The 14,461-nt window shown below is 57.1% G+C and overlaps 1 protein-coding gene across 4 annotated transcripts; it reads right to left on the bottom strand.

Annotated features, from left to right (window-relative positions):
* Positions 1 to 906: 906 nt before the first annotated feature.
* On the bottom strand, positions 907 to 12,220 carry Nyap1 (neuronal tyrosine phosphorylated phosphoinositide-3-kinase adaptor 1). 4 transcript variants are annotated; one of them, XM_005080428.4, is made up of 7 exons: positions 12,088 to 12,220; positions 10,713 to 10,861; positions 7,968 to 8,323; positions 5,338 to 6,849; positions 4,309 to 4,518; positions 3,812 to 3,921; positions 907 to 1,906 (listed from the first exon to the last, which is right to left on the bottom strand). In XM_005080428.4, the coding sequence occupies exons 2-7, from the start codon at positions 10,775 to 10,777 to the stop codon at positions 1,655 to 1,657; spliced, it is 2,505 nt and encodes an 834-aa protein (XP_005080485.1). In that variant the 5' UTR covers positions 10,778 to 10,861; positions 12,088 to 12,220; the 3' UTR covers positions 907 to 1,654. The 4 variants fall into 4 exon arrangements, with proteins under 4 accessions (XP_005080485.1, XP_005080484.1, XP_040587391.1 ...); XM_005080427.4 differs by having other exon boundaries at positions 4,309 to 4,521; XM_040731457.1 differs by lacking the exon at positions 12,088 to 12,220 and adding an exon at positions 11,782 to 11,908 and having other exon boundaries at positions 4,309 to 4,521.
* Positions 12,221 to 14,461: the final 2,241 nt, after the last annotated feature.

Here is a 14,461-nt window from a genome sequence, read left to right on the forward strand (position 1 = left end):
CCTAGGGTGGCCTTGACCTTGAACACCGGATCCTCCTGCCTTTATCTAAGGTCTGGGATTATAGGCATTCACCACTATTCTGGCTTCTGGTCATTTTTCTAACTAGGCATAAAAGATCCGCCTGCCTCTGCCTCCTGAGTGCTGGGATTAAAGACGGGCGCCACCACTGCTAGGCTCTTGCACAAGTATCAAGCTACACCCCCAGCCCCTTACGGGGAGACCCCCGCCTCAACCTTTTCACTGGGAGATTCTAAGCAAAGGGTCTACTGAGGACTCACACCCCCAGGCTTCTCACCTGTCCTATTAGTGTTCTTAGATGCCCTGCAGCAGAGTCTGTCTGAGTCTGGGAGGAGAGACTGCTGGGTCAGCACTCCTGCATCAGGGCGCGGCCAGGAACCCCGCGGAGGCTCAGTAGGGACGGAGCCACTGGAGCTGGGGAGCTGCCTCAACTGACATCTAACAAGCGTCTAACAAGCATACGGAGCTGGGTTTGAACCCCAAGCTCCCACGTGAGAAGCCGGCGTTCACACCCGTGGTCCCAGGTATGCACAGGCAGATCCCTGGAGCTCCCGGGCCAGCTCTGGCTATCAGAATCAGTGAGCTCCAGGTTCACCGAGGACTGTCCAGAGGGCACTGAGATCAGTGTCTGACCCCATCCACCCTCATGGGCGCGCATTGACAAACACACGCGTGCACACACGCAGGCGCGCACACACGCACGCGCGCACACGCACAGGCACGCACGGGCAGTGTGATGGATTTCCCGCTTACCTGAAACTCCACCTTCCCTTGTGACTGACCAGGGTGGCTCCAGGTGGCACCTAGGACTCCCTCCCACCCGGGGCATTGTGGGAAAAAGAACACGTGTAAAAGACAGAGCACACGGGGAAATTATAAGCCAGCTCCTAGGATCATGAGTCTTTTAATATATTATTCTGAAAAGAAAGGAATTTAAAAAAAGTTCCTGACAGCTCTTTTTTTTTTTTAATTTAAATAAATACCCCGCCTCCCCTCCACCCACTTAGGTTTTCCCTCTTCCCCCATCATCCCACCCGTCCCTGGCTAGACCCTTACCCCAGAACTAAATAAAACGCCTGTTTTACAGCAGACCACACTCACTACCAAATTCTGGGAAAACTATAAATACTGTCACTGTCTGAGCCTCTGCCTGCTCCCCAAGCAGACCCATCCCCCTTCAGCTGGGCCGGGACGGCGGAGGTCTTCAGGCACTGGCCTTGGGGAGAGTGCAAATTTAGCCTCGGCTCTCCACCTCCTGCTCAGGAGTCGGTCAGAAGGGCTCAGAACTGCCCTCCAGACTAAAATAAATAACAAAATAAATACCCTTCCCCACTCCCCCCTGGCTCTCCTTGAAAGAGCTGGCTTCCCTGTAGCTCCTGTCTCCTATACGCCCCCCCCAACCTGCTCCAAACCCCGCCTTTTCCCGCGGAGATCTCCACCTCGGCCTTCGCTCAGCCCCCTCCTCGCAACACCAAGCAAACCCTCCTCCTCCCCCAAACCACTCGGGATGCTGCAGGCACCTCCAGCCCCCCCCGATGGGCCTAGTAGGAACCCTCCTGCAGTTCCTCCACCTCTCGGGTCTCAAGCGGACCTGGGCAGGCCCCGCCCCTGCCAGTCCCAAGCCGCCCCCGCACCCTCAGATGGCAGTGTCCCAGAGGACCGTGTGCTGCCGGCGGCACGGCGGGGTGCCGGACTTTCGGGGTTCAGGGCCCCGCCGCCAGCTGGGGAGAATGGGCATGCTCTCTTGCTTGCAGAGCCCGCGGTCGGGACGGTGACGAGCCTTGATCTCCTTACACACGCAGCGCTTGCGCTCGATCACCTCGAGGAGTTTGCCGTCTCGCTCCCGGGCTGGCTGGGGCGGCAGCGGCAGCGGCAGCACAGGGTGGGTCTGTGCCAGGAAGCCCAGAGAAAGAAAAATATGCGGGATAGGGAGCGTCAAGGACCTTGTGCCCAAACCAACGACCTCCAGTAGAAACAAGCCTCCCCCTGGGCCCTGCAACGCGGCCTCTCCCCCAGGCTGAGCGTATGCGCTCTGGTGTTAGACCAGGCCTGCCTGGCCCTGAGAAAGGAGCCTTAAAAAAAAAAAAAGCCACTTCCCAGCACGCCTTTAATCCCAGCACTCGGGAGGCAGAGGCAGACGGATCTCTGTGAGTTCGAGGTCAGGCTGGTCTACATAGTGAGTTCCAGGACAGCCAGGACTTCACAGAGAAGCCCTGTCTTGAAAAACCAAAACCCTAAAACCAAATCCCAAAAAGACAAAAAGAAAAAGAAAAACAAAGACCTCATTTCCCAACAAAACAGAAAGACATGAAGGTGGGCAGGAGGAGAGAGACCGCTGAGTTCCAACCCTCAGAACCTCCTCAATCAGGCCTTGGGGCCTCTTCTTCTAATCTCAGCATTCTGGAAGTCAGAAGTTCAAAGTCACCCTCAGCAACTTAGTGAGTTGGAGGTCAGTCTGAAATTCATGAATGAAATCATCACAAACAAACAAAATGTGTTGGGCTTGGTGGACTATGCATTTAATCCCAGTACTTGGGAGGTAGAAGAGGGTGGATTTATATGAGTCTGAGGCCAGCCTGATCTACAAGAGTTCCAGGTCAGCCAGGGTTACACAATGAGACTCTGTCTCAAAAACACCAACAAAACAAACAAACCCAACCAAAAAAGATCTTTTCTAGAAAACCATGAGATCCTTCTTGGTCTTGAAAAACAAACAAAAATGCTAGTCTTTCCAGACCAGACATGTATTTTTCAAATTTTTCCTCAAAGGGGCAACTTTTCTTCTAAACCAATAGAGTGACCCCAGAGACTAGTCACTGTCTCGACTTCCACCACCCAGGACCCTGCTTCTGTGGCCATGCTAAGCAGCCCCGTCAGGGAAACTGTCTGTGAACCTTCCTTGGCTTTAGCTCCTGCTACGCCAGCCTGTGCTGGCCACACCGCTTAGTCCCCAGCCTGACTCTTTTTTTCCTCCATTTCTTTCGCTCATCTTCCTTTCCTATTTATTCACTGAACATTTAAAAAAGCATCTCATTCATTTCACACGGGGGTATAGCATAGCACGGGCCAGAGTTCATGGAGGTCGGATAACAACTCTTGGGTGGCAGCCCTCCCCTCCTGCCCTGTGGCTTTGGAGGATGGCACTCAGCTGCCAGGCTTGGTGGCAAGCGCCTTTACCCACTTCCTTTTTAAGATTTTTCATTTGTGTATGTGCCTGAGTAAGTATGTGCTATAAACTAGACTTGGAGGCTGGAAGACTTAGGATTCCCCGGAGCTGGAGTTATAGGGGCAGTTATTAATTGCCCAGAGTGGGTGCTGGGAGTTAACTCCGGTCCTTTGCAGAGGGAGAACACGTGTTCTTAACTGTCCAGCTCGCTCTCTCCCTCCCTCTCCCTCTCCCTCTCCCTCTCCCTCTCCCTGTGGTGAGACAGGCTGGCCTGGACCTCCATATGTAGTTCAGGGAGGATGACCTTGAACTCCTAACCCTCCTGCTCACCTCCCAAACTGGGATCACAGGTATACGCCCTATAGTGCCTGACCCCTTTCTTACCCTATTTGTTAATTTAGTTTTTAATTTGGTATTTTGAGACAGGATTTTTTTTTTAAATACAGCCCAAGCTGGCCTCCAACTCCAGATGAATTCTTTCTTTTTTCTTTTTTCTTTTTTTTTTGGTCTCGGCTTCCCCAGAGCATTGAATTACAGAGGTGAGTGAGTGGGTCTATCTTTTCTCTCCATATCCAAGCCTTCTTTTGTAGCTGCTCCTTCAAAAATAAAACAAAGACCAGTTCTCACCTGGCTCAGGGCAACCCCGGGCTGGCTGCGGGGCCGAGGTGTATGGAGTGCAGCCTGACGGACTCCAGAGGTGGAGGCAGAGCGGCCCAGGCGGTACCCTCCTGTGAAATCTAGGCCCAAAAACCAGAGATGAGAAGAGAGACCTACAGATGCCTTGTCCCTCACCTCCCTGAGGAGGTCAAACCGCCCCTGCCTCATCTGAAGAAAGGAGATGGAGATATAGTGTTAAGATTCAGGATTCTAGGGTGGGGGCGTGGCTCAGTGATAGAGCCCCTGCCTAGAATCCCCCAGTGAGGGGCTGGGGTGTGGCTCAGGGGTAGAGCCCCTGCCTTGCATGGGAAACTCCTGTGTTCCATTCAAAGTACAAGAAATATTTTTCAAAGGTTAATGGTCTTAGACATGGAGTTGATAGTAAGTCGGGCAGGGTGGCCCAAGGTGGACCCTGGCAGATTTCTGGCCCACCCATCTCCACATAGAGTATGAGGGCAAGGTGTCACCTCCGTTCCGGTGGCAGGCGGGGAAAGTCTGGCAAGGGACTGGCAGCGCTGTGCGGCTCCCTCCTCGATCGTGGTGGATCCTGGCCAGCAGACCCTCCGCCCCCTGGCTCCTCACGGGGATCCCTGACGCCGCAGCAACCCTGTCCTCATGCTCCGCTTTGCCTGCATCCTCCGTACTGCCATTCCAGGCCCGGGCCCCGTCCTCGCCGTCTGCTGGGATAGCGGAAAAAGCTTATGTCTGCAGGCGGGAGGGGCCTTTCTGCCCCCGGCACGCACATGCAACGCAGCACGGGTGGCCCTTCTGCAAATCACAGCAGGCATAGAAAGCCCGTACCCCACTCCCCAACACACACCCAGCCCTGCCCCCTTCCCTCAGCCCACTGTCGCTACCACCGGGGCTCGGAGTCATATACCGGCTCTGCTCAGAAACCCTCCCCTGGCCGGGGGCGGGGGGGCGGGGCTTTCTCTACCCTAGCTTTGGTCCAGACAGGGTTCCAGTGAACACCCTGGAAAACAGGGGTGCAGTCTCTCAGTGGGGAGGATCCCGAATCCTGATCTCAGAAAGGGGATGGGGGCTATGCTGAGTGTAGAGGGTGGGGGAAGGGCTGCACTGAACTAAGCCCATCTCTGAGAGCAGGCCTGGCAGAGCATTGCGTTGCCTGGCAACGGTAGGGGCCTCCCTCTCCTCTCACTCCTGTCTGGATGGGTTGCCATGGTAATAGCTGGGAGGCCGTTGTGTTTAGCTCCTAGTGTGCACACACTCACAAACACACACCCTTGCAGCCCGAGGAAGGGAGGGGCAGAGGGTGGAGCAGGATGAGATGGATTCCACCCCAGCCCGTCCCGCCTGTCCCTGAACACACTTGGAGACACCTCCCCTCCTCCGTCCATTCATTCTGCTCCTCGCCTCCCAGAAAGCCTGCCAGGTCAGGACAAGCGACCTGCGGGGTCAGGGTACCTCGCCTCGCTTTACCCCTGACCCCCGACCACGCGCAGCACACGCACACCCAGTGCCCGCCCCTCACTCACTGTCGACTTCCTTGGCTCTCTTCCCTCCGTACAGGAGCTTCCTCTGTAGAGCCCAGCCTGCCCCAAATGCGGCACCCATCTCCTCCTCCTCTGGGGTCCCTGCGCTGGCGATAACGTGGGCACAGGAGACGCTGGCAAAGGCACCCCCATCAGTCCCTGGCTCTTGCAGCTGGATCTTGACCATGGGGGACGGCGCTCCCATTCCACAGCCCTTATTCAGCACCCCCCCAGCCTTGAGGCTGTCATAGGCAGGGGGTCTCTTGAGCCCAGCCGCTGAGGCTGGGTAGGTCCAGAGGGGGGCCAGGGGGCCTGCAGTTGGATCCGGAAGGCTGTGGGGGGAGGCCAGGCAGCTACGGTGGTGGAGGACCCCAGCCGCTGAACCCACTGCCCCACTATGGGGGCTGGCTTTCCCGGGGACAGGGGGCCTCGAACTGGCACACAGCATTCCATGGAGAACGGAAATCTCCTCCGTCTTTGGCTCCCCAACACCTAGGGGTGGACCGGCCGGCAGGACCGAGTGTGTGGTCACCTTGACTGCAGAATACACCATAGTGTACGACACGGCCTTGTCCTTGGGGGCGCCGGGGAGCAAGGCAGCTGGGGCGGGGTGGCCTGCCGGTACCCCTGTCGCTTTGGGGCAGATCATGCTGTGGGAGTTGGGGAGCTCCCGCTCCGCACGGGTCTGGCCCGAGCCCTGGGGTGGCAACGGTGTCGAGTGGCTCCTGGCTCGGCCCGACGGCCCCAGCAGTAGCAGGTTGGCAGCAGGAGGCGGAGGCGGCAGGGGAGGCGTCTCCCGCTCTCGTGCAGGCACTTGGGGAGCTGGGGCGGAACCAGTGGGCTCCTTGGAGTGGCAGAGGACCGGTAGCCTTGAGACCCCGTCGCCAGGGGCGCGCGAAGCAGACTTGGCTTGGGGGAAGGCCAGGAGCGGAGGGCGGTGCTGAAGGAGGTTTGGGAAAGGTGGGGGTATCTCACAAGGCGTGGTCTTGGTGGGCGTCCCGTCCCTCCGGCTCGGGAGAGCTGAGGCTGGACGGCGGTGGGGGTGGGGGTGGGGCTGCAGGACGGGAGGCTGCTGTGCCGCGGAGGGGGCCATCGCCGCAGGGGGAGGCCCGCTGGCTCGGCCGTCCCCGGCCTCTTCGGGCAGGGGGTACTTCATCTCTTCGTAGATAGCCTCGCTGTCTTCAGAGTCCGACTCGGCTCCTGCTGGAGGGGTTGGGCCTCCGCCTGCAAGAGGAGGCCCCGCCAGGCCCCCTCCGCCTCGTCCTCCTCCGCGAAAGACGTCCCCCACCATCTCAATGTACACGGGCTCCTCTTGGGCACCGGCATCCAGGTCTCCCGCTATTCGAGAAGCCCTGCCGAGGCGTTGCAGGGGCAGGTTCCCCGCTCGAGGACACGGGGCTGGGGCACAGGACTCTTCGAAGGACACAGACAGCTGGGTGTTGGGGCTTCGCCTGGGTTTTTGTGGTGGAACCTTCCGGCTAGATTCTCGGCACTCGGGGGTTGGCTTCTGAGAGCCTAAGCAGGGTGAGAAGGAGAAAAAGAAATGGAGCTTATTGAATACAGAGCACCTAACATGCCAGGTTAAAGGCTCTACCACTGAGCCACACCCCAGCCCTCACTGGGGGATTCTAGGCAGGAGCTCTACCACTGAGCCACACCCCAGCCCTCACTGGGGAATTCTAGGCAGGGGCTCTACCACTGAGCCACACCCCAGCCCTCACTGGGGGATTCTAGGCAGGAGCTCTACCCCTGAGCCACACCCCTGCCCCTCACTGGGGGATTCTAGGCAGGGGCTCTACCACTGAGCCACATCCCAGGCCCTCCCTGGGGGATTCTAGGCAGGAGCTCTACCCCTGAGCCACACCCACAGTTTTTTTGTTTGCCTGTTTTTTGTTTTAATAATTTTTTTCTCTTTTAAGATAGGACCTCTACGTTGCCTAGTTGGCCTTGAACTCACTCTATAGTGAAGGGGGAGAATTCCTTTTTGACCTCTTGACCCACCTTCAAGAACGTCTTTTTCTGCTGAAAGCCCACTAAGTTCCTTTTCTACAAGGCAGACCTAGTCTTTCTCTCTTCCTTTTCCTTCTAGTTCTTTTTTGTTTGTTTGACACAGGGTCTCACTTCGTAGCCTTGGCTAGCCTGGATTCGTAGTTCAGGCTGGCCTTGAACTCACAGAGACCCTCCTGCCTCTGCCTCGAGTACTGGAATTAAACACCAGTGCTGTCGTATCTAGGATTGTATTGGTTTTCTGTTTGTTTTTCCTTCAGTTTTTTTTGTTTGTTGGTTGGTTGGTTTTTCTTTTTCTTTTTTCTTTTTTTTTCTGAGACTGGGTCTCATCATGTACCTCAAGGATCCTACCTCAGCTCCCCCAGCAACCCCAGGATCTGCAATTCCTACCCACCTTTGTGTCCTTTCCTAAGAGCTATTTTTGAGGGAGTGTCTCCTGCCCTGGAATGGTTCATCTGAGGTCCATCGAAGAGGAACCCCCTATTCCTTTTGAGAATGGAACCTTCCACTTCCTAGGCTCTTGGCTGAGTGAGCCCTCCCAGAGGCCCCCCCCCCAGCCCGGAATGGATTCTGCCAGCTGCCAGCTTCCTCTGAAGAGGGGTGGGGAAGCAGGGTGGTTGCCTCACCTGCTTTCTGACTTGGCGGTGTCTCTGCCCCTGATCCCGCCATGCTGAGCTTGGTACTGGGATGTCTCCGGGGCTTAGCCGGGGGTCTTCGGGTGCTGCTGTCCTCTGTGAGACCCCCGCCACCTCCTGCAGGCCCACCCCCTACGCTATCCATGCTGCCCACTGAATGGCAGGAGAGAGAGCGAGGGGCCATGGCGCTGCGGCACGGGTGAGGGGTGTGTTCCTGGGACGCGGGCATGGTCATGAAGCCCATCCTGAGGGACCTTCGAAGTGAGGCAATGTCCCGTACTCGGACCCCAGGCCCTGGGACAGCCCCAGGCCCCACCGGGCCTGTGGGGGCTGTTTCCTTACTGGAGCTAGGGAGAGAAAACAGGATGGAAGAGAAGTTAGACCCCAGGCCTCCAGCTTGCCTTCCTCCATCTCAGGAGGAGATGGCTTCTCAAGGGTGGGTACTTGTCTCCCAGAGAGGACAGGAGCCTGGGGTAGGGACATCTGAAGGTCTAAGGTGGGAGTGCTTTGGGGCAGATTCTTTGGATTTAAGAAAAGCCAGGCACTGGGGCTGGGGGCAGCATGGGAAATGAAAGAAATGGTATAAGACAGTGTCCCTGATGCCGGCCAACCACCTGGCTTCCGTGGAGAAAGATACAGTCCAGGCAACAGCCACCTGACAGACACACCCGCCACGGCGACTCCTCTCACACGCTAGCCTACACCTGGCTCTGGTCGCCCTTCACGCCCCAGCTACTGTGGTCTCTGAGCATCGCAGGCATCTCCTCCAGAGGCAGGGGGATGCCTGAATCATTAGGGCAGCCTCTCTGGGCTTCTCTCTCCCTCTCCCCCCTGTCTGTCTGTCTGTCCCCCCCCGTCTGTCTGTCTCTCCCTCTCCCCCCCCGTCTGTCTGTCTCTCCCTCTCCCCCCCGTCTGTCTGTCTCTCTCTCCTCTCTCTCTCCTCTCTCTCTCCTCTCTCTCTCTCTGTCTCCCTCTCTCTCTCTGTCTCTCTCTCTCTCTCCTCTCTCTCTCTCTCTGTCTCTCTCTCCTCTCTCTCTCTCTGTCTCTCTCTCTCCTCTCTCTCTCTCTCTCTCTGTCTCTCTCTCTCTCTCTCTGTCTCTCTCTCTGTCTCTCTCTCTCTGTCTCTCTCTCTCTCTGTCTGTCTCTCTCTCTCTCTCTGTCTCTCTGTCTCTCTCTCTCTCTGTCTCTCTCTCTCTCTCCCTCCCTCCCTCTCCCCCACTGCTGCCCTCTCTCTGTCACCCTCCCCAGCTCACTCCTATTCCCTTTCTCTGTCCTGGGTGAGTGAAGCCGGGCTGCTGGCGAGGGGAAGCTGCTGTGGGGTGGGCTCTCATTAATGCCCTGTCTACTAACCCTTCATTAGGGAGAGATCGCTGTAGTGATCGCTCTGATTAATCTAATTAACAACAAGAATTGAACTCCACAGTTTCGAGGAGGGAGAAGGGAGCCGGGAGGTGGTTCTGACTCAGGCTCCAAGAGGCTGTGTAGTCAGGGGAGGAGGAGGAGGAGGCTGAGAGAGGCCTGGGTTCCTGGGAGGGCAAGGAAAAGAGTTGATAGAGATGCAAGAGTGAGAGGCATGGGGGGCTCCGCCTGGCTCCTCTGTAGACTTAGCTGATAAATCCCCAAGGCCACACGCTCACACACACACTCACACACACACTCGCACACTCACACATACACACTCACACACAGTCACACACTCTCTCACACCAAACACATACACACTCACACACCCACTCACACACTCTCACATACTCACACATACACACTCACACGCATGCACACTCTCACACACTCACAACTCTCACACACAGACATACACTCTCACACCAAACACATACAACTCTCACACACACATTCACACGCATGCACACACTCTCTCACACACACTCACAATACACACATACATACTCTCACACACGCACACACTCACACACTCGCACACTCACACATACACACTCACACACTCGCACACACTCACACACTCTCTCACATACTCACACATGCACACACGCATGCACACTCTCACACACGCTCACACACTCACACACACACTCACACCAAACACATACAACTCTCACACTCACACTTGCACACGCTCTCACACACTCACACTTGCACACGCTCTCAAACACTCACACTCTCACATACTCACACATACACACTCACGCATGCATACTCTCTCACACACAGACACACACTCGCACTCTCACACACTTGCACACATACACTCTCACACTCACACACTCTCACATACACACTCTCTCACACACTTGCACACACATACACTCTCACACACACTCACACACTTGCATACACATACACTCACACACACACACCTCTTTAGTCAGTCACTTCCCCCAACACAGGAAACTGGATGGGAGACATGAATGCTTGAGGCCCCTACAATGACCCTTTCCCTGGACCCTGTGAGGACAGTGGGGCCTGCCCTTCCCAAGGTCAGGTGACGAGAGAAAGCCAGCAGTCAGAGTCTTAAAATAACAGAAAAGGAGCCTTGGGGCCCACAGGCACAGGGGAAGGCCAATAGGGCTCTTCAAAGCTGGGAGGCCATACCCTGTCTCCGGAAGCCGGGAACAAGGCTGAGCACTTGCAGCCACTCTGTGCTAAGCAGTCAGTCAGTGGGGCGGAGGGACTGGACTCGCTGGGCCCAGGGGAGCATGGCGGGAAGGCCCCGGGGCTGTGCAACAGGCCCGGGGACAGTCTGGGGCCCGGCCTTACCTCCTTCTGGCCTCGTCTTCTTTGTGTCTCCACTCCAGCTTGGTTTTTCGGTAGAGAAGGTTCATGTCGTGGGGCAGGAGGTGGGGACTGAGGGGCCCTGCTTAATGTCACCAGGCCCGGGGGGAGGCCCTCCCTGGGTCCCGGATCCACTTGATAAGGGGAATGGATGAGAAGGGGAAAGGGGAAGATAAGGTTGGGGAGGAAAAAAGAGACATGATTTGGGTCTTCAAGAGAGGAAAACACAGGCACAGAATATCCAGTACAGTGTATGGGACCCCTCCCAGACAGACAGACAGACAGACAGACAGACAGACGCGGAAGGCATGAGTGTGCAGAGTCACACACCCTGACAAAGGTGTTTGGAGCCACTCTGGAGAGATCAGGTTGACACAGATTCCCATCCTGTGTAAACACATCCTGGACCGCCAGAGACTGACAGACTCACAAACACACAGCAACCCTGCAGGCACACATTTAGAGCCACCACCCCGACACAGATATGTCTACAAACGAGGGCAGACACAGAGGGGCAGCAAACACGCAGACATAAACACCCACCGACACACCCACCGACACACACAGACCTCCAGCTCACAAATCTGCTACGGAGCTGGCCACACCTACAGACAAGGAGTTGTGCTCAGGGCCTACTTGCGTACATCGCACTCAACTAGGGAGAGGGGGAGCAGTCAGGCTCGCTACCCTCTCTCGGGCCCTGGGGCGTAGTGGGGTCATCAGGACCGGGTGGGGATGCAGAAGGATGGTGATACTGAGTTGGGCAACTAAAACCCCACCCACCCATCTACCTTCACTCCCTGGAGTCAGCCCCGGCTTTTCCGATCCTGGGCCTGGACCTCCGTCCACCTCTATTCGAGCTTCTGGTCCCTCGGCAACGGTTTCAGCCTCCCTCCTCTCGCTGATGGCCCAAATCAAATCTACCTTCCTTCTGCTCCAGGATTTGGGAGAATCCCGGCTTCCCCCAGTAGTCCCGCCCCTGAATCCCACCCTGGCGGGGGCGGGGGTCTCCAGCCTGGGCCCATAGCAACCTTCTGGGCTGCGGCCTCCATACCTGCGCTTTGGCGTCCCTTCCCCCAAACACACTCTGTCTTTCGCCTTCAGCCTCACGTCTCCTCCCTGGAGCCCCTCCTCACAGCCGTCCTCCTCCTTCCCCAGTTTGTTGCAAACCTGGCCTGCCTCATCCACCCCCCCCCTTCCCATCCAAGGGCCCCAGGTTTCCCCGGGCACCCCCTCCTCTTCCCCTTGTCCTGCTAGACCCTGGGTGTCTCCGCCTCTCGCCCCGCCAGTCCTCCCTGCCCCTAGTGCCCCCATCACCACCTCCCCGCAAGAAGCCTCCCCAGTTTCTACATCACCGTACCTGGCCTGCCGGGCGCCGGCCCCCCCATGCCGGGCTCCGCCCGGAGCAGGAGGAGGGAGGAGGAGAGACAGAGAGAGACCGGGGGAGCCGAACTGGGCCCTGCCGCAGAGACGGCCCCGCCTCCGGGTCCGCCCCCAGACCCGCCCCCGGCCCCAAACCCACCCTTCCACACCCTCCAAGGACAGAGCGGGAACGGCGGTGCGGCGCTGCACCAGCGGGCTGGGGTGGAGGCCTCGGGGCCGCGGAGCGGACGAGGTTGCCCGAGAAGAAGGTCTTGGGGCGCGGGAGTCCGGCCCCACAGCTTTCGGCTGTCTGGTCCTAAGCGACCCGAGCCCCCTGCCCATCCGGGCGGTGCTGGGTTGGGTCTCCCAAACCCAAAGCGGGGAGCGGGGTGCTCAGCGGCGCCCCCCCAGCGGGAGTCTGGAGGTCGCACCCACCCGCGAACCCGGCGCGCCCTGGCGCTCGCGGGTGGGAGGCTGCGGCCGCCGCGGTCGCTGGGTGCTGCCAAGCGGTGAGCCTGGCCGAGGGGATCCGAGTCGGCAGCCCGGAGACCGGCGCATCTGTTCGGCAGGGGGCGTGCTCTCTCGGCCTGGTCTCCGCCGTGCCGCCACCTCCACCCTGCCCTAGGTGAGGGGAGGGCGCGAGAGTTGGCTGGCTTGGTGCCGGGCCGGGCCTCCTCCCAGGCGCCCGGACCTTGTTCCATCGTGTGGGGCTCAAAGTCTTCCGCACGCCCGCCCCCGCGGTCCAAGTCATCCTCTGCTAACCTTTGACTCCACGGGCGCCGCCCGTCAGAACCTGGGCACAGCAGGTTGGCCTCTACCAGAGACCACCTCGGGGCACCGCCTGGGGAGTGGTTAGGCATGTGGCCTCACCCCTGCCCTCCCTTGACCTTTTGTCATCAGCCCGTTGACAAATACCTTGCTTGGGTCAGTTTTGACACTTAGCCCTGCGGTTAGGTAAATTAGCGTCAAGAAGACCTCGGATGTACCCTCCATTGACTGAAAAAACGATCCTTGCAAAGTATGCACACCCTGATCTCTGGTACCCGTGGACACTTTGCAATGCGGCAAAGTCTTTGCAGGCGTACTGCGTGGCCTCAAGCAAAACTCCTTATTTGCTGGAGCCATGCCTGGTTTCCTACCTGACTCAGTTAACGTTATTGGAGGCATGGCCCGCTGTGGCGCGCGCCTGTGATCCCAGCATTCCTCAGGTGGAAATGGATCTTCAGTTCAAGGTCATCCTCAGCTACACAAGTTCGAAGCCAATATGGTCTACATGAGACTCTTTGTTTTGTTTTGTTTTGTTTTTCCAGACAGGGTTTCTCTGTGGCTTTGGAGGCTGTCCTGGAACTCGCTTGGTAGTCCAGGCTGGTCTCGAACTCACAGAGATTCGCCTGCCTCTGCCTCCCGAGTGCTGGGATTAAAGGCGTGCGCCACCAACGCCCGGCAAATTTTAAATGCACACGGTGTTCTTTTTTTTTTTCTTTTTTTTTTGGTTTTTACCAGACAGGGTTTCTCTGTATTGTTTTCAAGGCTATCGGTCCAGCCCAGCCTCGAACTCACAGAGATCTGCCTGCCTCTGCCTCCCGAGTGCTAGGATTAAAGGCTTGCGCCACAATAAGCAAAGTCCTTAGGAAGGAAGAGAGGCTGTAAGTCAAGAGCTCATGTAGGGATCAGGTCTGGAGGAGTGAGGGCATATGGGAAACGTGTGGGCCTGGCCACTACAGTCATTGTTTACTAGGCCTAATGCAAAACAGGCAGGCAAGAGTGGATGGATTTTTTTTAAAGATAAGAATAAATGGATGTGGGGTGGCAGGGATTTCTTTTTTCCGTAATGATTTACTTGTTACTTTATGTGCATTGGGATTCACATGTATGTCTGTGTGAGGGTGTCAGATCCCCTGGAACTGGAGTTACAGACAGTTGTGAGCCGCCATGTAGGTGCTGGGAACTGAACCCAGGTCCACTGAGCCATCTCCAGCCCCCTTTTTGGATTTTCAATACAGGATGGGTTTCTCTGTGTATTCCTGACTGTTTTGGGACTCAACACTGTAGACAGGGATGGCCTTGAACTCAGAGATCCGCTTGCCTCTGCCTCCCGAGTGCTGGGATTAAAGGTGTGTGCCACCACTGCACGGCTTAAAAAAAGCCAAAAACAAAAAAGAACAAAAAAACTTGCTTAACCTTAAAATATGGTTAGAGGAGCCCTGTGTAGACACACGCCAGCCTGCCTAGGTTATATTGTTAGTTCAAGGCCAGTCTGGGCAACTTACTGGGAGCCTACCTCAAAAAAGTGAAAAGAGAAGCCAGGTGGGGTGATTAGAGGAGCCCAGTGGTGGTGGGGCACACCTTTAGTCCCAGCATATAGGAGGCAG

Source organism: Mesocricetus auratus, unplaced genomic scaffold, assembly GCF_017639785.1.
Source record: "Mesocricetus auratus isolate SY011 unplaced genomic scaffold, BCM_Maur_2.0 Super-Scaffold_100025, whole genome shotgun sequence".
Lineage (NCBI taxonomy): Eukaryota > Metazoa > Chordata > Mammalia > Rodentia > Cricetidae > Mesocricetus > Mesocricetus auratus.